Source organism: Cygnus olor, chromosome 10, assembly GCF_009769625.2.
Source record: "Cygnus olor isolate bCygOlo1 chromosome 10, bCygOlo1.pri.v2, whole genome shotgun sequence".
Taxonomy (NCBI): Eukaryota; Metazoa; Chordata; class Aves; order Anseriformes; family Anatidae; genus Cygnus; species Cygnus olor.
The window spans coordinates 11069440-11091408 of NC_049178.1; the positions used below are offsets into that span (position 1 = coordinate 11069440).

Genomic DNA, 21969 nt, shown 5'->3' on the forward strand with positions numbered 1-21969 from the left:
TAGCGAGAGCGGGGGGGAAAACAGCGGAGGAGCCGGAGAAGGGTCGGGGAGGGGGCGCGGGGAAGCGGGGCTGGTTTTTTGGCAGGGAGCGGGTCACGTTGGCAGCCCGCTCACCTCGCCTCCGCCGTGTTGTGAAGTTTTGGAGGTTGCTTGAAAAGTGTCTGGGGAGCGGTGGCGAGCCAAGCGGGCCGCGGGCCAGCTCTCAGCTAAACATGTTGTTGTGTAAAATTGCAGTCAATTAATTTAAGACCTGCCAATTCCAACTGCAGAGCGCTAGGAGGTTCTGTCAAGTCTTCAATGGGATGAAAAGGGGAGAGGGGGGATTCGTTTTCAGCGCTTGGAAGGGCAAAGAGAGATCCCGTGCCCGAGCGCTGCAAAATGCCACCTCTCTCTGCGACTTTGGGTTTTGGAAAACTCGCCGCCACCGCCGTTAAAGGTCCTTCTGGTGCCTGCTGAGACCCCAGGGACGTCCCCGAGGGGAGCGAGGAGGCGGTGGAGACCCCGCGGTGCCCGGTGCTGGGACCCCAGCGTGTTTGCGGGGCCCTTTATTAGCAACTCGTTTCCTGGGCTTTGGACAGCGTGCGGTGGCATGTGCGTCTCTGAGCTGTTCTTTCCCCTCCCTTGTTGTTTTGGTGTTTTACAGCCCAGTGAAATCTCTGAAAAAGCGCAGCCCTGTGACCGCAGTCACGGGACCAGCGGGGCGAGCGGGCGGGTGCAGCGAGCAGCCCGGGGAAAGGCCGCTTGTGCTCGGGACTGCGGCCTCCGGCCCTTGGCTTGGTGCTCTCCTCGTGCTCCCCCGCTTTGTTTTTCCGTCTCCGAAAACCCTGCAGCTTGCATGTACGTGGCTGTGTGTCTGTCCATCCTCCCGCTGTCTCGGCCCCTGCTGGCACAGCTCTGTGCACCCAGGGCACCTTCTCGTGCTCTAATTCCCCACCAAAGGGTGCAGAGCCCGGGCTCCTCAACCCCAGGGGTCGCTTTGCCCTCCGAAACAGACCCGTCCCTGAGCCGGGCTGTGTCCTGGCGCTCTGTGCTTTTCTGCACAAGGGCTCCGCTCCAGCTCCAGCATGCGAGAGGAGCAGCTCAGCATCCCCATGGGACTGCGAGCTCGTGCTCCTCGGTGCTGCCAGCAGTGGGCCCGGGGATGTGTGTCTCCAGAGGTGGGCTCAGGGCCTCGTGTCGTCACCACCTGGCCCGTACTTCCCTGAATACATTAAGGGCAATTTCCTCTGACTTCGCTGGGAGCTTGTTAATGTTTCACTGGGACACGGGAGCAGCTTCAAAGGGGGGCAGCTCTTGGTTTAGCTTTTGGTTTTGCCAGCTTTTGCCATTGCTTGTTCTGTGGTTTAAAAGCACGTAGAAGCACCCAGCGGCCGAGAAAGCCCATGGGGCCGGTGGGGAGCACTGGCCCTTGTGCTGGGGTGAGTGGCAAGCTGGCACCTTCAGCTCCGGGCCAGGCTGGCTGCTTGCTCTGTGCCACGGCACTCTCCTGGTCAGACCCTGGCTGCTCTAACCCATCACGGCACAGCTGTGCGGCTTTGAAATGGTCCGGATGGGTCGGGTGCAGCCCCGCTGTGTCCTGTCACTGCTGTCTCCGCGCCCAGGAAGGGCTCGAGGGCAGCTGGAGGTGGGTTTTCCTTCGGAGCAACGAGCGGCACGCTCTTTGGGACTGACTTTTTGGGGTATTTTGGGGAGTTGTTTTTGCCTGATCCCGGACTCCACAAATCAGAGGTTCTGAAAGGGCCAGGATTGGCCCTTCAGGAGCAATAACAGAAGAATTACCGCATTGCATGGGCGTCTTTATGTGTTTTTTAAACCGTGCCTCCTAATTATAAATAATGGCTGTGATATGAGATATGATTATGATGAATGGTGATTCCGTATTCCGTGTGCATTAGCGGCTTTAACCTTGCCGAGGTAATTATGTCTCATTTCAAATTCTGATACTATTTATTTGAGGTAGGGGACTGGGAATTTAATTTCTACGGCTTTGTCTTTTAGTATTATTATTATTTGAAAAAGATACCTTTGCAAAATTGTTTTTTAATAATTCCCTCCAGCGGCGGCACGAGTTCATTAATATTTGAGGGGCCTGCGCGGAGCGGGTCTCGGGATGCTGCGGGAGGCAGAAGGGGTACGGGGAGCTGTGTGTGACCCGCCAGCCACGGGGCCCTGTCCCTGCACACCCCCTTCTGCTCAAAGCCTTGCAGGATGTGGGTGCCCATGCGGACCCGTGAAGTTCCCCTGACCCGTGCTGGGAGCTGTGTCTGGCTCCCAGGGCCCCCCCCCCCCCCAGGTTTTGGGGTCCGGGAAGGGCCCAGCCCTCATCCCGCCCCGTCCCTCCGACGGCGCGTTTAATTAAAAATCAAATCAATCCAAAGATTGCAATGCACGTGGTTCTTAATCAGTTTGAAGTCTCGGTGAGAATAAAGTAATTATGCTACTCGTTTGGTTACAGTAATTAAAACTTTAATTAACATCATTTCCCACCCCTTGGCCTCCCTCTCCAGTGCGGATACTCAGGCGTGCGCACCCTCGGGCTGGGCGAGGGTTGCTGCCAGGGCCCCATCTTGGTGGAAGGCACGCTTTTACTCGGGGATTGCTCATCCCATCACCGTCCCTACTCCCTCCCTGCCCACCTTGAAGCCCCCCAGAGGCGCTGAAGCCCCCTGCCCACTGCGGGTCACCGCTCCGTGAGCCCTTTCCACGAAGAACCCACTCCGTGGGCACGTTTGGGTGCCTGTCTCTGTGGCCAGGCAGGAGGCACGGGCACGGTGTGGGCTGTGGGTGGTGGCAGCGTGTAAGAGGGGCAGAGCACATCGCCACCAGCCTTTAGGGGCACCGAGGGCCGACAGCGCTCGGCGTTGGCACGTCTCTCGCCGGTGCCGAGCTGTCAGGTGCCAAGCTGCGCCCCTGGCGCCTCGATGCAAGCGGCTCCTTGGACATCGCGCCGGCGAGCTGCAGTGAGTGGCAGCCTCCGCTTGAGATCCCCTGGCAGCCGTCGCGGCTTCGGGGAGAACGGAGATGGTGGCAGGTGGTCCTTAAAGCTGTGCCGAGAATTTCACGGAGCGGCCCCAGCTGCGCGCCCGGCCCTCCTGCGTGCCGGCGGCTTGGTGAGGGGCTGGTCGGGCTCCTCCTGCAGCCCCTCAGCACCGTACAGGTGTGCAGGAGCCCAGCGTGTGCCTGTCTGTGGTGGTCACCTCCTGCCTGGCGCCGCTTCCCCGCGAGCCCCAAGAAGAAGGGAGCAGCGGAGAGAAGGGTTCCGCATCCGCACGAGCGCTGCGGAGAGAAAATCTGCGCTGCGTAAAACCTGAGCTTTTAAACATCTCGAGCAGTATCCTTAGGGAAAGCAATCTCTATATTTAAATCTGCTCAATCTCTCCTTCAAAATCGCTCCTATGCTCAGGCTGAAGAGCCTAATTTCCATCCTGTTTGCCAGCGGAGAGCCTGCTGCGGGAAGCGCTTTCCGTGGCTCCCGGGTTTGGCGGGGTGGGGAGCTGCGGCCCCGCGTCTTTTCCTTGGGGCTGCGGGGAAGGTGTGAGCCGGCGAGGGGCACGTGGGGCTGGGGATGCTGCTGGGGAGGCTCACGTGTGGGAACCAAGCCCTGAAACGCAAACGAAATGTCAAAGCAGGGAGTTCAGCAAACGCTGAGCGGGATGGGGAGAGCGAGAGGGGTCTGAGTGTGTGTCGGCGAGGGTTGGTTTTGAAGGAAGATCTTTGCACGTGCTCTCCTCTGCTCTCAGCCCGGAGCTGGATTTAGCTGGGTGTTGTTATCAGGAGCACCTCGCGCGGGGCAGCGAGAGGTTGTCTCCCCAGTCTTGGAGGTGTTTGTGGGGGAGCGCCGAGCCTGGAATTTCCATCTCGGGGTGTCGATAGCCGAGATGTTGATTTGAAAAGAGAAGGGAAAAAAAAAGCGTGGTTTTAGCTTTTCTCCTCCCTCCTGATCCAATGGATTACTTTCTCATGAGGCACATTATGCAATATAAAATGTAGCCACTGAGTTCGTGAGACGTTCTGCGTGTCCAGTTCTGCTGCCTGGGCGAGATATTTAATATTTAAAGCTGTCAGTGTGCTGTGCGTTATTTAGATCCTGGCTGTTCAGTGCTTAGCAGCTTCTCCTGGCCACTCAGGTGTGATTTACCCGTCGGGATAAAACCCCGGGGCAGCCCAGGTCTGCGGTAACGAGGGGCTGTCTGCAGGCCGGGGGCAGCGCTGGCGTTAAATAGGTGAGGCTGGATGCGGTCAGCGTCGCCCTTCTCCCCGGGTGGTTGTGCATGGCAGCGGGTTTATTTTGTGTTAGCCCCATCCGCTGCAAGGCGCTACTGCAGCGAGTGGCTTTGGGATGGGGCGGTGGGGAAATGATGGCCGCTGGACGCGTGGCAGGAGCGGGGTGGTTTGGGAGCTGCTGAGATGGGGTTGTGCAGGGTTTTGGAGTTTGTGGGGTCATGACGCCTGGATGCAGGGCTGTGGAGGGAAGCCTGATGTATGGGTAAACCTGCCCGCGGGCCCAGGTGCACAGTGCTGGGCCCTTCTCTGCAGCCTAAAGCCCGGCTCTGCTGGGGCGCTGCGAGGGGCAGTGGTCCCAGAGAGTCGATGGTGTGGGGCGACACGTGCTGATTGCACTCTGGGGATGTAAAGTTCGGGCCCCGGCGCTGCTGTGGAGTTGTGTCTGCTCTAGAGATGGAGTTGCGTGTCTGCAGAGAGGAAAAAGAAAAAGGAAACGAAACTCGGGGGTGGCTGAAGCCAGCACAAGAGGGATGCACTGCGCGCATCCCGCAGACCCCCGCGGCACCAGCCCGGTGCAGAGGTTTGGGCTGCAGCGTTCAGCTGGGGCAGGTTTGTCCCTGCGCTTCTGAGGAAGGGCTGGGAGCCGCTGGGACGGGGAATATGGGGGTTGTGGAGTGCTGGGATGAGGAGAAGAGCACTGGGCCCTGGTGTCGTGGCCAGCCCGGGGCTGGAGCTGCTGCTGCAGCCTGTCCCCAACCTGCTGGGGACACCCTGGGTATGGCCACCCCGGGACCATCCCTCCGCAGCCTCCCCTGCGTGGGCTTTTCCTGCCACCGAGCCCTCCGTTTGGTGAGATTGATGGCTCCTTCCATGTCCTCAGGCAGCTTCTCTCGTGCTGCTTTGTTGTTTTAGGGAGCAGGAAGGAAACAGCTATTTTCCTGGGGCCGCGAGGGGAGGGAGGATCAGCTGATCTCCGGCACGCTGCAGCTCTGGGAGCCTGGGCTTCCTCCCCAGTGCGGCTCCTGGCAAAGCCCCGCTGCCTCCTCCCTGACTTTTTGGGCTCCCTGACAGCGGTCTGGAAAGGGACGAGTACCCCGTGTCCTCCTCGGCCGCTGTAGGGCTGGTCCTTGCTCCTGAACAGGCCAGGGGTGGAGGGCCGCGGTGGGTTAGCGTTGGTGTCGCCTTGCTCTGGTTGCTCGGGCAGGGAAGAAGGGCTTGTGCTGCCTTGCTGAGCTAAGAGGAAAATAAACAGAATTTGGGTCCGTATCCTCGGCACACAGGTATTTTGTGGCCGCTGCTCGGCCGGGGACAGCCACGGCACGGCGGGGAGGGACGCCCCGTCCTCCGCCCGCCCTTCCCTCGGCAGCCCCGGGCGGAGGCCGCGCATCGATTCGCCTGTCGGGGCCCCCCCGCCGACCGAATCAGCCCTGAGCGATGCTGATTGGGAAATAATTGCAATAATAATAGAGATATTTTGCTCCCGAGGAACGAGACGATACAAGCCGGGCGCCGAGCCAGGAGAGTTTTGAAGGGCAAAGCTGAGAAATCAATGGCTCGAGACCGCCGGAGCAGCTGGCGGGCTGGGGGGCGCGGGGGCTACTGGGGGGTGAGCAGCGAGGGTGCCTCGGTGCATCCTGTGCCAGAGCGAGCACGGGGCTCCCGGGGGGCTTTGCAGTTCTCACCCCGCTCCGTCGCCTCCCTCAGTCCCTCCTTCACCCACGTTTGGCTCTGGTGAAGGCGCCGCCCCAGCCGATCCCCCACCAGACTGTGGCTGCGGCGCCGTGGCGCTGGGCGCTTCTCTCCAACACTTTGGTTTTGCTACGGAAAGGTGCAAACCATTTTGCTGACAGCTTTTTAGCTCCGTCAGAAGCAGAGGAACCGTGAGCTGGGCGCGCTTCTCCATCCCCGCTGCCGATGGAGCAATTTTGACCGATGCAATGTGCCCGAGACAATTTGTGCACGTGCGGGGCAGGGTCTGACCGCTGTGGTGCCGGCTGAGGGACGGGGCAGGTTTGGGGAGGTTCACAGCCACCTCTCCCCGGGGAAAAACCCAGAGCCTGCACAGAATTGCCAGCACGTGGCCGAGGCGCCATAGCAGCGCGCTTCGAAGCCGGTTCGATTGCCTGGTGTCGGTGCCGCTGGGATCAGGGACTGTTAGGAGCAGTGATCTAGATTAAGTGTCTCCTTGTTTCTTGCTTTATTATACCGATATAATTAACGTTCCAATGTTCTCTGGCTCGCGGCAACGTAGGGCCTGGGACGAAAGCCTGGTTTGTGTTAATCTTTACAAATGGGTTTCGCTGAGTGGCAGCTCGTCGCCCCCTTCCCCTCAGTGCACGATCAGCGAGGAATCAGCGTCGTGGCCCCATGCAAGGGCTGGGTGTCGGTGTCAGGTCTGTGCCACCCGGTGAAACCTCCCCGAGCCTCTGCTCATGGGCAGGGGGGGCGCGTGGCACCCCCAGCCCGTCCTCCTGCCACCAGGGTGCCGGGTCAGCCGCCCAGGCTGCTTTGAGATCCCTGCTTTGGGATTATTTGTGGGGAGGGGACGCGTTCCTGCACGGGGCAGCTGGCGGTGGCCGGGCTCCTCGGCGGTGCCGGCCGCCTGCCTGCGCCGCATAGCTGGGATTTTTTGGCTGGAAGCACTGCCACCCCGCAGCCATCTGGGGCAGCACGTGTGGGGCCAAAAATGCATCTCCAAAATCCCTCCCTGCTCCCCGACCGTGCCGGCGGTGCGGAGCAGCCTGGTGCTGAGCGTGCTGAGCCGTCTTGGTAAAGGCTTCCCCCACGCGAACAGGAAAGCTGCATTTCGCCCGAGGCTGAGCGAAACCAGAGGCTTATCCTCGCTGGGTGCAAAGGTTTGGTAACCTGACACGTGCCCCAGGCAGCTCTCCCTGCTGCCGTCCCCCCCGGCACGCTGGTGGCCCCCTTTCCAGCAGCACCCAGTGTCCCCAACCCCACCAACTGTGCCTCCCCCCCGCGGCAGCTGATGCCGCAGCCCCGCAGCTGCTCCTGCATTTCTCGGGGTGGCTGAGCAGCCCCTGCACCTTCCCGGTGCAGGATGGAGCAGCTGATGCACCGACCCCATTTTTAAAGCTCTCTCCCTCTTTTGGAAACCAGAGTGGGTGGCAGCTGCTGGCGCAGGGGAAGGCATGTGGAGGGGATGCAGGGGGGCCCGGCTCCCCCCGTGTGCCGCCTGCTGCCTCGGGGTGAGCCCAGGCCACGTGCGGGCTGTCCCCCCCGTGGGGCTCGCGGTCCCCATGGGGCCCCCGGGCTGGATAAGGGATACTTTATGTCCTGCTCTGAGCTCGTCTGCACGGTGTTTGGTGACGCTCCTGGCAGCTGTCACCTCCACCCCGGGGTGGCCGGGGCTGAGCAGGTCCTGCCTGGCCTCGGGGATGTGTTTCGCACGGTGCAGGGACCTTGGCATCCTCCAGCATCTTCCCATCTCATCCCAGGCAGAGCAGCCGCACGGGGCCGTTTGTGCAGGGCTCGCGTCTCGCCGCCTCCCCCAGCAAGCGTCCGGAGCGCCGGGAGGGAAGGGGGAAGGCTTTGAAATGCACTCCCGTACATAAGCCTTTCTTTGGCGACGCCTGTCAGCGCCGCGCGAGCCCCGTGGAACTGGAAAGGGTCCCCGTGAAAAGGCTGCGGAGTGTGTTTGAGGCAGATAAGTCCCTGCCTTTGAAGTGTGGCAGGCGGGCGAAAGCGCCCTCCTCTTGTAGCTGCTGCCAGCCACTGAGAATTAATCACAGCCGCGTGCAGATAAGAGCACAAAGCGGCGCGGAGCACTTCTCGTGCCAAGAGGAGGGGTCGGCGGGGTACCGCTCGGCACCGAGCGCCGGGGCTGGAAGCTCGGAGAGCCTGGGCTGGGAGGGCCCCGCTCAGGAGCTGCCTCTTCCCTGCGGGTGGAGGGCTCACGAGTTGTCCCCACGCGGGGACACGGGTGGCACCAGCTCACCCCTGGGTCACCGTCGCCGTGCGCCCCGAGCAGGCGCTGCGGTCGTGCCGCCGTGCTTCGCCGCCCGCGTTGGGGCTCCCGCTGGCGCTCGTTAAATCCCAAAGCAGCTTTGGCATCTTCACGGCCGCTTTCCCTGCCCGGCCGTGCATTCTTCCCTTCCACCTGGCGTTCCCGAGCTGCAGAGCCCCGTCCTGCGCCGCCGGCCCCTCCTGACCCGCTGCTAGCGCTGGGCGGCCGCCAGCCGGGGCTCGGCCGCTCGCAGCTGCTGCTCTTCATCCATCTCATCGCCCATCTTTCCAAAACGTGGGCCAGGCAGACTCTCCTCTCCTCTCACCCACTGCCGGTGCCCGTAAGCACGCTGGGAGGTTTTCCCCGTGCCGTTTTGACAATGGTTGTGGCCACTCGCGGGGCGTATTTGCCCCGGAGGGCACCTTGCCCGGGGAGCGGATGCGCCGCCGCGGGCCGAGCTGTCCCTCTGCCACCGTGACTCCCCCGGGGCCTTTCATTTCCTTGCCTCTTGGGCTGGTTTCAGGTCCCAGCCTGCGGTCTCGTGGAGTTGTGCAGGACGAGGGACAGGCCATGTGGGCTGGGAGGAGGAAAAGTGGAAACAGATGAGAAAGTTCAGGGCGTCGAAGCGCAGCACATTTGGCCTCCGGCGCGCGTTTCTTCTGCCCGCAATTGAATTTTCGGCGGTGAGTACAAGGCAGCAACCTCATTCTCGTGGTGTCCTCCACCCTCGAGTGGCTTGTTCCATCCGTTGGTAGCATCTCGTTGTGTCAGACCGTGCCAGGTCCGCAGGCCAGAGGCTCTTTGCTCGCGCTGGGTGCGGGGTGGCCCTGGCAAAAGCGTTTGGGCACTCCAGCGGCGTGGTGGCGAAGGAGAGCGGAGCTTTGAGGTGGAGCTTCGGACTCGAGGCAGGAGCTGGGCTGGCCGGTGCTGCTGTCCCCGCATCTCCGCACACCTTGTAGCCAGGTGGTGAGACCTTCTGGTTCCCCAAGCCAGCAGCTGTGTAGGGTCAGAGCTCTCCTTTTCCAGCTGAGACCACCCCCGGGAGCCCTCTCTGTGCCTTCCTGGGGACCTGCTCTTAAAACCTCTCCCCGTGCGGTGCCGCCCGGTGCAGCTTGCAGGGATGTTGGTTCCGTGCTGCGTGGCCGTGGGGACGGTGTGCGCCTGTGTCCTGCAGAGCAGCCTCCAGCCCTGGTTTAAGATGGTTCCCCCAAGCAGCCAGCTCGTAATTTCTTGCCTCCAGTCTCCTCCAAGACAGGAGGCAACAGCCCAACTCCGTGGGCTCTTCTTGCTTCTGTAGGGTGCCCCATTGCCACAGGGACTGGAAAAATCCCAGCCCGTGCCTCCTGCATCTCCATGTTGGTGAGGAGAGGCTGTGACCCCGCGGCTCCTTCCAGCCCCACGGGAAAGAAAAGCCCCATCCCGAAGCCTTCTCGCCGCCGGCTTGGCTGCAATCGCGCAAGGAAGCCGAGCTAGGACAGGAATCCGGAGTGAGAAATTAGCGCGGGTAATTATTAGTATTGGGTAATTATATCAGCGTCAGGATGAGGAGAAAGGTTAATAGATATGTATTTTTTTCCCTCGGTGGCTGTGTTTTCCCCTGGGTGGGAAGGGAAGCAGGGTGGGCAGGAAGGCACGTGCTTCCGAGGGGGCTGCTCTGATTAAAGCACATCCTTTCCCCCGGCCCCGCAGGTGGGCACGGGCGTGCGGGGAGGGCTGGGGAAGCCACCCCTGTGCCGGTAAGAGGTGTCTCTGGGAAACCACCATGTTACGGCCCAAAGAACCCATGCCAGCCCTCCCAAATCCCGTTTTCCTGATCCCCAGAGCTGCAGCAGGTGCTGGAGGGGAGGATTCCCGTGTGTGCATGTGGGGTGGCCCCAAGGCCCCCTCCAGAGCACCCCGATGTGTCGGCCCCAGCCCTCTTTGACTACAGTCATTATTTTTAGGTCCTTCCTGGAGCCTCAAATTAACTGGAAGCGCATCACGTATGTTGTTCTTTTAATACATCTCTTTCTCTTTCCCAGCACTGCGCAGCGCAGTAATGTAATGGGGAAATTACCCCGCTAGTTAAAAATTACTGCCGGCGCAACATCCCCCTGTAGATCTATTTTAGGACCAGGGTAAAACTGTATCGATTCCTCCGTGCCGCAGCTACGGCCTGTAAAAGGGCTGGAGAGGTGCGTTTGTCACCTTGCCATAGCACTCGCCCTCCGGAGAGCTGCCTCGGGCAGGGTTTTGTGGCAGGGAGGCTGAGAGCTGGGAGGGGGGTGACCCAAAAGGGGGGTGTGGGGAGGCAGGATTGGGCCCTGTCGGTAATGGGAAAACGCCCAACGGGGTCCTGGTGAGGGGAACAGCAAGGACGGGGGGTTTTGGGTTGTGCCGAGGGCTCCAAAAAGTTGCGTCTGGCCCTGCGAGGCTGGCACCCGGGTCCCGCGGGGCGAGGGCGGCCCCTGAGCGCGCCGCCGCGCTCCCTGGCTGCTCAGGGGTCTCTTTCTTAATTAAATACATTTGTTTTGTAAAACTGCCTAAAAATAATCCGGGGCTGGTGCGTGCAGGAGGCTGGCGGTGAATCAAAGGCGCCGCTCTAATTAAACGGGCCCCGGTTTGTTTGTGAGCCGCATACATTTCCATGCTAATCAGCCGCGCACCGGGATCCTGCTCTCCCGGCCCCGCAGCCTCTGATTGGGAACCGTGCAAGCGCCGGCGTCTGGCCCTGCCGGGGGGCTGCGGGGTCGGGATCAAGGTGGGATGTGTTTTGGGAAGGTTGGGGGTCTCCGAAGCAGCAGAGCCTTGTCGGGGCTCGGCTCCTGCTCGGTGGGTGCCGCCAGCCCCGCGGTGCCTCCTAATGGGGTTAGCGCCAGTGCAGCGAGGAACCGGCCCGCTTGGGAAGCTCCTTAACGTGATTGTGAGCCCTAATGGGATCAGAGCCCCTGCCACGCTCCTGCTCGAGGAACAAAGGCGCTTTCTGAACCTCTGCTGACCCTCGGCTTCCTCAAGACCCTTTGGACTTCCCCAGCCACGAGCCTGAGCGTTTCCTTTGGTGGATGGGGAGATGTCAGCGCTCGGTGTGAGCTGCTGTCCTCACGGCCACGGCAGGGCTGGGCTCCTCTGTGGGGGCGTTTTGGGGTGAGGAGAGCGGGGTGGTGGGGAGTTGGGTGTAGTCGTGTGCAGGGTGAGGACTTTGGATGTGTGTAAACATGGGAACGGTGGCGACATGCAAAAAGGAGAGAGCAGAACTGCTGCCACTGAGACCTCCTGGAGAGGGCTGAGATGTTTGTGGTCTGTGCTGCTTTGTGATGCTGCGGTGGCCGTGGCTTGCCCCTATTATCCCTAAGGGGGTGCATTCCCTGTTATCCCCCGTCGGGGTGGGTGCAAGGCGTGCACGGGGCCGTGCTCACCCCCTCCGCTCTCCCCGCAGATCCTGGTGGACTTGCCGGCCGACAGGAAGCACCAGGCGCTGCAGTACGAGAACGTGGTGGCCCACGAGGGCAGCTCCATCCTGCGAGACCTGGTGCTGAGCCCCGACCGCCAGCACCTCTACGCCATGACCGAGAAGCAGGTAAGGGGAGGGGGCTGCAGCCCCTCGGCAGGCCGGACCCCGCAGCCCAGGTTGCAGCCTGTGCCTGTCTGGGGGATGTTTTGGGGCAGCTCCCTGGCAGGGATCCGGCCCTTTCAGGAGTCAGTGGCTGCCCACGAGGCACCCGGTGGGGCAGAGCAGCATGGACGAGGGTGCCCTGAGCCTGAGGCAGGTGAGCATGGAGCAGTGGGTGCTGTCCCTAAAGCCACCCCATCGCCACGTGCCCCTGTCCGTTCCCTGTGCCAAGGGTGGCAGCCCCCAGACGCGTCGTGCATCTCTTTCCCGTGCTGCTTTCGCCCTGACGTCTGGTGCTGTGCTTCTCTCTCCGTCCTTTGGTGTCTCTCTTGGGGACGGACCCCACCAGCCCTGCCAGAAGGCTGCTCTCCTGCCGTTGCCTAATGGCTCGGCTCCCCAGGCTCTGGCCCCAGCTGCTGCCGAGCCGCCCGGTCACCTTTGTCCCCACGCCGCCTGGGGATGTGCAGCTCCTCCCTGCTCCCCTGTGCAAAAACACCGCCCCGAGGCACCAGATCCCAGACACTGCCCTGCTGTTCCTCTCCTCCCCGTGGTCTGTGCCCCAGGCACTCATCGTTAGCAGCAGCTGCTTGAAATCCCCGTCCCCTGAGGGCTGAGGGCTGCCTGACCCTTCCAGCGAGCTGCTGCAAGGGCTGTGTTCCCTGCTGCGAGGCCATAAACCTCCTCTGCTCCATCCCTCCCTCCCCGAGCAGGGATTTGCAGGTCAGCAGAAGCTCCTTGCTCTGAGCAGCTTTTTCCCTTCTGGGGTCGCTGCTTTTGCACCTTGGGGCCAAGGGGACGTTGGCTGGAGCCAGCACAGCTGGCGTGCTCTCAAACCTCAGCGTGCACGCCTCCGTCCGTGCCTGTGCCACCCCAAATTCGCTGCCCTCCAGAGGTGCAAACCTGACCCAAATCAGGCACGGGCACACAACCGCTGTCCTGGCAGCGCGGTCGGGGCTCGTGATGAGTTTTAGCTGGCTGTACGGGGGATCGCGTGATCCCAGGCTTGCCGGAGAGCTTGCTGCTCCGAGTTAATCCATCAAAGGGCTGCCAGGCGCCGGGGCGGGGGAAGCAGGATCCTGCTGCGTCAGGGCTTTGTGCCGAGCGGCGGTGGCAGGTTTGGGAGCCGTGGGGCTGGGCTGGCTGGGCGCTCACAGCCTCGCCACGCTCTGGTCCTGTCTCCTTCCCACACACTGCCTGGATGACGGAGGAAGAGGAGGAGGAGGGAGCTGAGACCAACACCGGCAGCTCCATGCTTGTTCTCCAAGGAGCAGGGGACCCAAGGGGCTGTTTTTGAGGTCCCATCACCAACCTGTGCTGGTGGCCCGGATCCCCAGCCCTTCTTTTTGGGCAGCCTCGCTGCAGGCAGCGCTGTTCTTGCCCAGGAAATGCTGGGGACGTCCGGGTGGCCATGAGTCCCATCAGCTCCCTGCCTGCCTGCCCAGAGAGGGGCACACGGGTGGGACGGTGGCTGGAGCATGGCAGGTCTCCTGGCCGCTCGCCCGCGGGGTTGGAAGGGAGGAGGATGCTGGAGAGCGGCCTCGTGTTTGTCTAGACAGCCCCGCAGGGACAGCGGAGCCTTTCCCCTCCTCCTCCCAGTTCCTGTCTCTGGTTTCTGCTGTGCTGCAGGAAACCTGAGGCTTTGCAGGTGAGGCAGAGAGGGGATTTGGGCTCCAGAATTTGAGGCTAGGGCAGTGCCAGGCCACATCACGCTGAGCCCATCCCCTGGCCTGGCAGGACGGAGGAGGGGTCCCTGGCTGAGACCGTGCCCCTTTTCTTGGGTGGCAGAGGTTGTTTTAGGAATGCTACTGAGCGTGTCCTGCCCCACGGGAACAGTGGGGAAACTGAGGCACAGAAATGGTGCGGGCAGCTTCCCGAGCCCCTGCCCCATCCCCCTGCTTCTCCTCCCTGCTCCTTAATAAAAGCTGCTCTTTTCCGTACGACAGCGTGGCGTTATCAGAGTGCTGCTGGAAAGTAATTAAATGAACAGTTGTAACAGAGCTCGAAGGGCTCGGAGAACGAGGGGGTTTTAATCAAATGTGGAGGAGCAATTAATAAAGGAGCCGTAACCCTTTTGGAGCGGGGCTGCCAGCCACGGGGGTGTGCAGGAGGAGGTAGGAGCTGGGGCTGAGCCATTCCCTAAACTCTGCAAAGAAAGGTTTCCCCATCTGGGCCAGCCAGGAGATGTCGTCCATGCAGAGCTCCCAAACTCAACGGTGTGATGTCCAAGCCTTTCCCTGCTTGGATCTGTGCCCCGTGGAGCCCGGCGAGCAGGAGGGATGCCGGGCAGTGTCACCCCTTGCTGTCCCTGCTGTCCCCAGCAGCCTGTCCCCTGCTTCACTCCCTGCCTTGTCCCGCAGGTGACGCGGGTGCCAGTGGAGAGCTGCGAGCAGTACGAGAGCTGCGAGCTGTGCCTGGGCTCCCGGGACCCCCACTGCGGCTGGTGCGTCCTGCACAACATGTGAGTACCTCAGGCCAGTCCCACAGCCCCAGAGATTTGTAAGCCGTGTCCAGCACCACCACTATCCTGGTCCTCACACCCAGCCGTGGGGTCTGGAGCCCCCCGAGGGGCTTCTTACAGCCGTGCCAGCTCCTCGCCTCCTCCCATTTCAGCCAGCACCGTACGGCGCACGCACGGTTTGCTCTCCCTCTCCGTTTTGCCTGCTGTCTTATTAAAACGCCTCCCGTAATGAAATAATCTTGCGGAAAGCAGGAAGAGCAGCGGGAGGGAGTTGTTTGCTCTGTGAGGACAGGCGAGGCGCCCGGGGTGGGAGGTGATGGAGCGTCGCGGGCTGTGAACGTGTGCGCTGGGCACAGCGGCTGCAGGGCGAGATGCGAGGGGTGTGAGCACAGCCGTGTGGGGCGGGGGTGCTGGCACGAGGGGAAAACAGAGCTCCTAGCCCTACCTTGAGCATTCGAGGTCCCTAGCCGGACACGACGTCCCGCAGCAGGGTGTCTCACAGGCTGTTTGTTGTCTGCTCACCGCCGCGTTTCGTCCCCCCCGCAGATGCTCGCGCAAGGACCGGTGCGAGCGGGCGGATGAGCCGCAGCGCTTCGCCTCCGACCTGCGGCAGTGCGTGCAGCTCACCGTCCAGCCCAAGAACATCTCGGTCACCATGTCGGAGGTCCCGGTAAGCACCCCTGCTGCCCAGGCAGCTGCCGAGCCGGGAGGGCAGCGATTAAAATAAATAACGAGGGTACAACAAAGAGGGAGGAAGGGGAAGAGAGGTCTGATACAAATAAAGTGGAGCAAAGTGCAGGGGATTGATGAGGGCTGGCCTATTGCTGGATGGAGGTAATAGAGCGGCTGATTATTATTCAGAAAAGACATAACGGAGCAATAAATATTTCTCCGTAATATAAATAACAACATCAGAAGTGCCACGTGTAGGCCATCTAGCTCGATATCCTGTCTCTGACAGCGGCCAGCAGTGGATATTTTGGGATGAGGCTTAGATGCACAGCCCTGTCTGTGCAGACAGAGAGGATGATGTACTTCCACCAAGTATTTTCCAGGCCATTAGCACTGTAAAGAGAACGCGAAACAGCGTATACTAGCAATAAACTCTCAAAAACTGCCAGGTCTGGATGTCTGGCACTCAGGAGTCCTGAAGGAGATGGCCAGAGCATTCCTTGGCTTGCAGAAGTGGCTTTGTGATAAACAAAGGAACGCTGAGAAAAGTCCAGGCAACAGAGGAGGTGCTCGTTTTCCTGCCCAGATGCAGAAAGGGCACAGGGGATGGCCAAATGGTTACAGTTGGCTTGATTTGACACTGGGTTGAGGAAAAATTAGTGGAAAAAAACGATGCAAGATACAAGTGATAAAGAATCAAAGATGGGAATGTAATTAATGCCAGTCCATGTGGTTTTCTGTCAAACAAACCACATTTTGTGCTTTGATGAAATTACGACTTGAATTAGAAGAGGGACTGCGGGGATGTGATGTCTTTAGCCTTCTACAAGGCGTTTGACTCGGTACAACACAACATCCTGATTAAAAATTAGCATTATGCAATATTGATAAAGCACGTGTTAAGTGGATTAGGAACTGGCTCCGTGTCAGATCTCCAAGTCGTCGTCAGAGGGGAATTGTCACTGAGCGGCAACCTTCTGCAAGTGCTTCTGCGGGGATCGGAGGGCGGCTCAGCCGCCCTTTGCACTGTCATTGGTAACGTGGAAATAAATGTGGGGGCGCTGCTGGTGAGATCCACAGGGGACACGAGGGGTGCTGCGCTACGTGGTGCCGGGGATGCGATCCCCACGCCGAGCTATGGGGTTCGAGCGGGGCTGGTGTAGCAGAGGGAGTGGGTTTGGTGCCGATACCTCAAAACCAGAGTGAGGGCTCGAGGAGGAAGGTCGGCTTTCGAGAGACGTCCTGGAAAGCGGTGCCTTTGGATGGGATCCCGGGGCCACGCGGTGTCCTCGGTGCGCTGCTGTGTCAGGAAGGGCTCCCGGGGGCAGGCTGCGAGCCGGGAGGGGTTTTGAGCTCGTAGCTTTTCAGCCCTCTGTGGTTATTTCTGTGCCTGCTGGCTGGGTGCGACGCGGGGGTCCGGTGTGATCGACACCAGGACGCGGCACTCGGGCCGGAGTGAGTGTTCAAAGGAGCAGGCTGAACCCTTTGGTAAACATCATGTAAATGAGCTGGAGGCTGGTGAAAATGCCTTCCAGTGCGAGGCTTCCAGAGCTCAATCTGCTTAGCTTATCAAAAAGAAGATTAAGAGGTGACTTGATTACAGAGTATAAGTGCCTTTACAAGGAGCAAATATCAGGGACTAAAGGGCTTTTTAATCTATCAAGGAAAGGCGTAACAAGAACTAATGGCTGGAAGCTGAGAAAAATTCAAATGAGAAATAAGGCGAGCGTTTTGTAAAGCGAGAACTGCTGACCCCAGCGATGAATTTGCAAAGGAAGAGGTGGATTCCTCCCCTCTTGATGTCTGCAGAAGTGGATGCCTTTTTCTGAAATACGCTTTAGCCAAACACTGGGCTTGGTCTCTGTAGGGAGGTGAGGTGTGATGGTTTGTGGTGCAGGAGAGGGCAGAGGATGTCAGGCTGTGATTTGTTCACTCTTTAACCCATTTAATTCTGTGCTCTCGGCTTGGCTGGGGAGGTCCTGGAGGTGGATGGTGCTTGCCTGGGGCAAGTCTCCCCACCACGTGTGGCTGAGGGAGGTGGGATCGCACCCCTGTGGTCTTTTCTGTTGGCTGGGTTTGCTCATAGCAGCCACAAAGGAGTCCTTTTGGTAGTTTCCTGGGGCAATGCTTTGCCTTCTCTCTCCCCAGCTGGTCCTGCAGGCCTGGAACGTCCCAGACCTCTCGGCAGGAGTCAACTGCTCCTTCGAAGACTTCACTGAGTCCGAGAGCCGCATCGAGGACGGGAGGATCTACTGCAGCTCTCCCTCTGCCAAGGACGTCATCCCCATCACCAGGGGCCGCGGTGAGCTCGGGTCTCTTGGGCGTGGGGTTGGAAGAAAGCCCAAGGCCAACCTTGTCCCGGCGGCTCCCCATAGCCAGGCACCGAGGAGGGCAGCCCTCCCGTGACAGTGATCCCCGGGGTCCGAGCAGGATTCTTGGGGTGTAGGAGGAAAAGGACTTTGCTGCTTCTTGAGGAGCAGTGTTGTCCTTGAGCTCCTTGCTCTCTTCCAAGCCATGACACAGCTACATGCTGGCACTACAATGGTTTGTGCAGCAGACCTGCTAATTATTGGGCACCCTGGCCTTGTTCCCCAGCTGTGGACCATTTCTGGGCAGAGGTACTGCACATATCCACAGACTTTAGGATGCTGGTGCCCCCTAAACTGTTAAGTTCCCCTCCAGCACCACTGGCGTACTTCAGGACAGCTGCCTCCATGCTGACAGCTGCAGTTCGCTGGGGGGGCTTGGTGCTGTGCCTGTGCCTTGCTGACCCGTTTGGTGGCTGGGTGGGTGTGGGTGGGCACCCTCCTTGTATTTCCAGATCTGGAGGTTTTGTTAGTTGACTGGGATGAGTGGAGTTGTTGCCCAGATCCTTCCAGCCCATCACAAGCCTTGGGCTGAATGCTCGGCTGCGCACCGTGTCCTTTCTGATGCCCTTCTCTGCCTTGCTCTCTCCCAGGGGACAAGCGAGTGGTGAAGCTCTACCTGAAATCTAAAGAGACGGGGAAGAAATTTGCCTCTGTGGATTTTGTGTTCTACAACTGCAGCGTCCATCAGTCGTAAGTGACCTGGGCTTCGTGAGTGTGCTCTGGGGACAGATTGGCTGGACAGCGTGAGCCTTGGGCAGGGGGAGACCTCAGTTTGTGGGTGCTGATGCTGCAAGAAGAAAGGAAAGTGGAGTGTAGCGGTACTGGCAGTGAGGAACCTCCTCCTCCTGCCCTTGTAAATAGGGACAGTGACCAGAGAGCCCACAGCTGGTTTGGGCACGTGGGAACACGCAGCATCAGGGCCTGAACCTCACTTAAGAGCAGGGCTTTCGGTTTGAAAAAGCGAATTTACTGCATTGCAGGCTGGAGCAGTCCATGTGACTGCAAATGCCAAGCGTCTTGTTGTTATCCCTGGAAACAGTTAACAGGAGCGACTTGGCTATGCAAAAGGAGAGCCCGTGTTCTCCTCTGAGGCTACCCGCTTCCCAGCCATGTGGAGAGGGAGCTGGGAAGTCCCAGCAGCGCCGCATGGAACCTGCTGCGTGTCGTGGGGCCTTTACCCGAGAATTGCCTCGCTGGAAGCGATTGTGAATCTGCTTTCTCGTCAGGCTGCCTTGAAACCTACTTCAAGTACGGGTTTTTAGGCAGTCTGAGATGTGCATGGGATAAAACAGGAGGTGTGGATTATTGACGTGCTGTCTAAGCACGGTGGCTGAAGTCTCTAGGAGCGAGCTGCTGATGAGGAGCTGTGGGCAGCGTGCTCGGGGAGAGGGCTGTGCCGGGGAACGCTAGAAAAGATGCTGGGATGTGTTTGGGCAAAGGATTTGGAGCTGGAGAATGCGAGCAATTTCCTTCTCCTGCCAGCAACCTCCCACGGATGGTGGCACTCGGGCTGATCAGTAATTATAGATAAGCAAACGCGGAGTGATCTCTTTGGGACAGCTTTTTGCCGAGGATCTAGCCTGGCTTAGGAGGTTGTGTTCGGCGAGCGAGCTGTGGTTCCCACGTGGATCAGGGGAAGGCAGGTGAGATGCGGGCACCCCAGCTGGGTGCGTGCAGTGAGGCCTGCCTCCGAAAGGCCCAGGGATATCGAGGTGAGAAAGCAAAATGAAGCTGTCGCCACTCCACTGGGGCCCTGCAAGCCTTGTGCATCGCAGCCCCTGGGTTTCTGCCCTGCCTGCGCTGGTGCAAGCAGCAGGATTTTCTCCAGGGAGCGCTGCGACAGCGAGGAGGGGGAGCGAGGGAGGAGGGAGTTTGCAAACTTGACTTTCGCACTCACCTTGCCTCCCGAGATGAGCTTTGTCTCCCTTCACGTTGTGTGGTTTCAATAACATGAGCTCAGCTTTGGCTCAGGATGGCTGCATGTCATTATTTTGCAAATCAGAAAGCAGACGCGACTTTTATTTTTCTAAACGATAGAAACAAGACTTTTAAGTACGAGGAGGATCGGATTAGCCCAACGAGGGCCACAGCGTTTTGGTCCAGCGGGAAGGGCTGGGGAGGGAATTGGCATTTTATTTTATGTGCCTGACATAGGAGCAAAAAACCCACCCCCCTCTTCCCCAACAAACCTACAACAAAGAGCCCTGACTGATTTATTACTGCGTTGATGTTTAATTTTGGATGCATTATTTAAAAAGGCTAATTATGGATGCATTAATATTTATGGACTCCGGTTGGAGCTGATAGAAAAGTCCACGTTCTAGGCTGGTGAACATTATTATTATTTTCTTTACGTCAAGAATTTTAGGGTTTGGAGGCAGTTTTAACTATGTGACCTGCAGTCGAATCATACCCAAAGAACACGACAATCTCGAGGGTGATGCAATACTTTTAAATACCATTTGCAGACAGGCGTCTTTAATGGATCTCTTTGGAGTTAATAGCCTTCCAGATCCAGGTTTCATATTTTGCAGAGGAAAATCTATAAGTCAGCCTGATAAATTCTGTATTAGGAACAATGTGCTTTTCCATGAGGCTAATGTTTTTCCTGTGGAGTTCTCTGATGACCGTGCATTATGTTTTCGTTTTACATTTGGGCAGCTTTGCTTGGGTTGGGAGCCAGAGGCCTGCACGTCGAAATCATTCCTCAGCCGAGGATGAAATGTTTAGGTGGGATTTTCAAACTGCTGGGGAAAGATAGGGGAATTGCAAGGCAGCTCTTCTGCCGGTGTAAGCCGGAGCAGCTCCTGGGGAGCTGATGCTCCTCCACCTGTGTGGCTTTGGGTCTGACCCCTACGGTTTTCAGCAAATGCCTGTAAAGGCATCTGCAAAATGCACGGCCTTTTGGTGGCTGCGGGTCGGATCCTGTGCAAGCATCCCAGGTCTTTGCTCCTTACAGCCTCGCACGACTCTCTCCCCGTGCGTTTCCAAGGCGGAAGGTCCTGAGGGTTTGTTCCAGGCTCCTTCCCACAACTCTCAGTGCCTTTCGGGCTTTCATCAGGTGCCTCTTCTTTCTCTGATTTTCCCTTTCTAACACCTGCAGCCTGAAATTCTTAGTACAGACTCAGATGCTCAGGATAGCTCTTGTTTTGGGATGCCTGATTGATATGCCTTGTGGTTTTCAGGGAGCGAGCAGGCGCCGTGCCCCTTTACAGGACGCTTCCAGCTGGCTGCTTGCAACAAGGGATCCCTTTGGCACCAGCCTCTTCAGCAGGGAGATGATGCTGTGACTTTGGACTGTTTTCAGTCCCCTTTTTCTGGGAGCTGGGCTGATGTGGGTGATCCCCAGGTGACGCAGAAAGGGTGTAAATCACAATAAATGGTGTAACAACACGGAGAGGGCTGTGCTGGCAGTACCAGGCACTGCACCAGGGCTGCTCCAGCTCCTCCTGCAGAAAAGCCCCGCAGCAGGGCCTTGTCCTAGCTCTGCTGGATTCGAGGGGAGAGCGGGGAGGCAGAGCTTGTTGTGATTGAAAAATGAGCAAGGTTTGTTTGTGATGAAAACAAATCGTTTCCCGTTAAGAGCGAGGAGGACAAGCCCTGTGCCCAGCTCCTGCCGCAGCCTGCGAGGAGGCGGAGATGAAGCCAAGGAGGCAGGTGGGGGTTTGTCTCACTGAGCCTTTCTTTGGAGGCAAGGCATCTCACAGCAGGCAGGAATTTCAGCAGGCTTTTGAGGCCACAAGGTGTTTGAGGATGGGTAAAACTATTGTATGATGAGGCAGGGAGGGATCCGGTCGCAAACACCGGTTGCTCTATGCACAGGGGGTGTGCATGGGTCAGGGACATTGGCTGGTTGGGGTCAGATGCTCCTGAATTCCTCAGCAGGGGGATTTTTGCTAAAGGTTGGCAGGACGATGCGAAGTAGAGAGTGCTGGATCTGCACCGAGACCCCTGTCACCAGCTCATGCCCTGTGGAGCACGTGGAGCGCTCCTGTGCATGGAAGGACAGCGCATCATGTCCTTGGGGGAAGGCTTTCCTCCTGCTCTGGGTCACTTGGAAAGCTCCTCTGGGGCTCAGGCACATTTTTTCCAGGTTGTGACATTTGGGGTATTTTTCTCCAGGTTTTGGGTCTTTTTCTCCTGAAGGTTTGTGCATCGGGGAGGGGGTTGCTGGTGGAGCCACCATCTGCATTGAATGGAGAAGAGGAAAGCTGGAGTTGAGTGCAGAAAACTGGGCCCTTTGCAGAGAGGGATGCAGGAGGGTATCCACAAGCTCACGGGGCTGCCCCTGTGGGCTTGGGATGGGGAGCACTGGGCTGGAGGCCTGCGTGGTTCCCTCGGGGGCTTCCTATGGGGCATTGATCAGGCGCACACATTTGAAGACCACTCGGCGGCTTTGATAGTCTAATGAATCAGCCTGTGTCCGGAGTGCCTGTGTGCAGATGCGGAGGTTGTCTTTGTAAGGAGGTTGTCTTTGTAAGCATTAAGCTCCCTCTTCAAAGCATTCTCTGGGAAATGAGTCCCCTTTAAAGATAAAGCCGGGATGCCAGGCTCCCCGCCTGCCTCCAGCGCAGTGAGGTGGGTGAATGGGAATTCCCCCTGTGAAGCCAGAGAACAATGCAGGGCGAGGGCGGGGAGCACGAGGAGAGGGGAATTCCTCGGATATGAGAGCTGCAGAGCTGGGGGCCCCAGG

The 21969-nt window shown here is 59.0% G+C and overlaps 1 protein-coding gene across 5 annotated transcripts in view; it reads left to right on the forward strand.

The window, feature by feature from the left end:
- PLXNA1 (plexin A1) overlaps positions 1–21969 on the forward strand; it is a 109245-nt gene that overhangs the window by 30837 nt on the left and 56439 nt on the right. For all 5 annotated transcript variants that reach the window (XM_040568860.1, XM_040568863.1, XM_040568862.1 and 2 more), the window contains exons 4-8: positions 11604–11744; positions 14135–14235; positions 14782–14905; positions 17056–17209; positions 17867–17966. In XM_040568860.1, coding sequence (XP_040424794.1) covers positions 11604–11744; positions 14135–14235; positions 14782–14905; positions 17056–17209; positions 17867–17966 — 620 coding nt within the window. The remainder of the gene's footprint in view (positions 1–11603; positions 11745–14134; positions 14236–14781; positions 14906–17055; positions 17210–17866; positions 17967–21969) is intronic.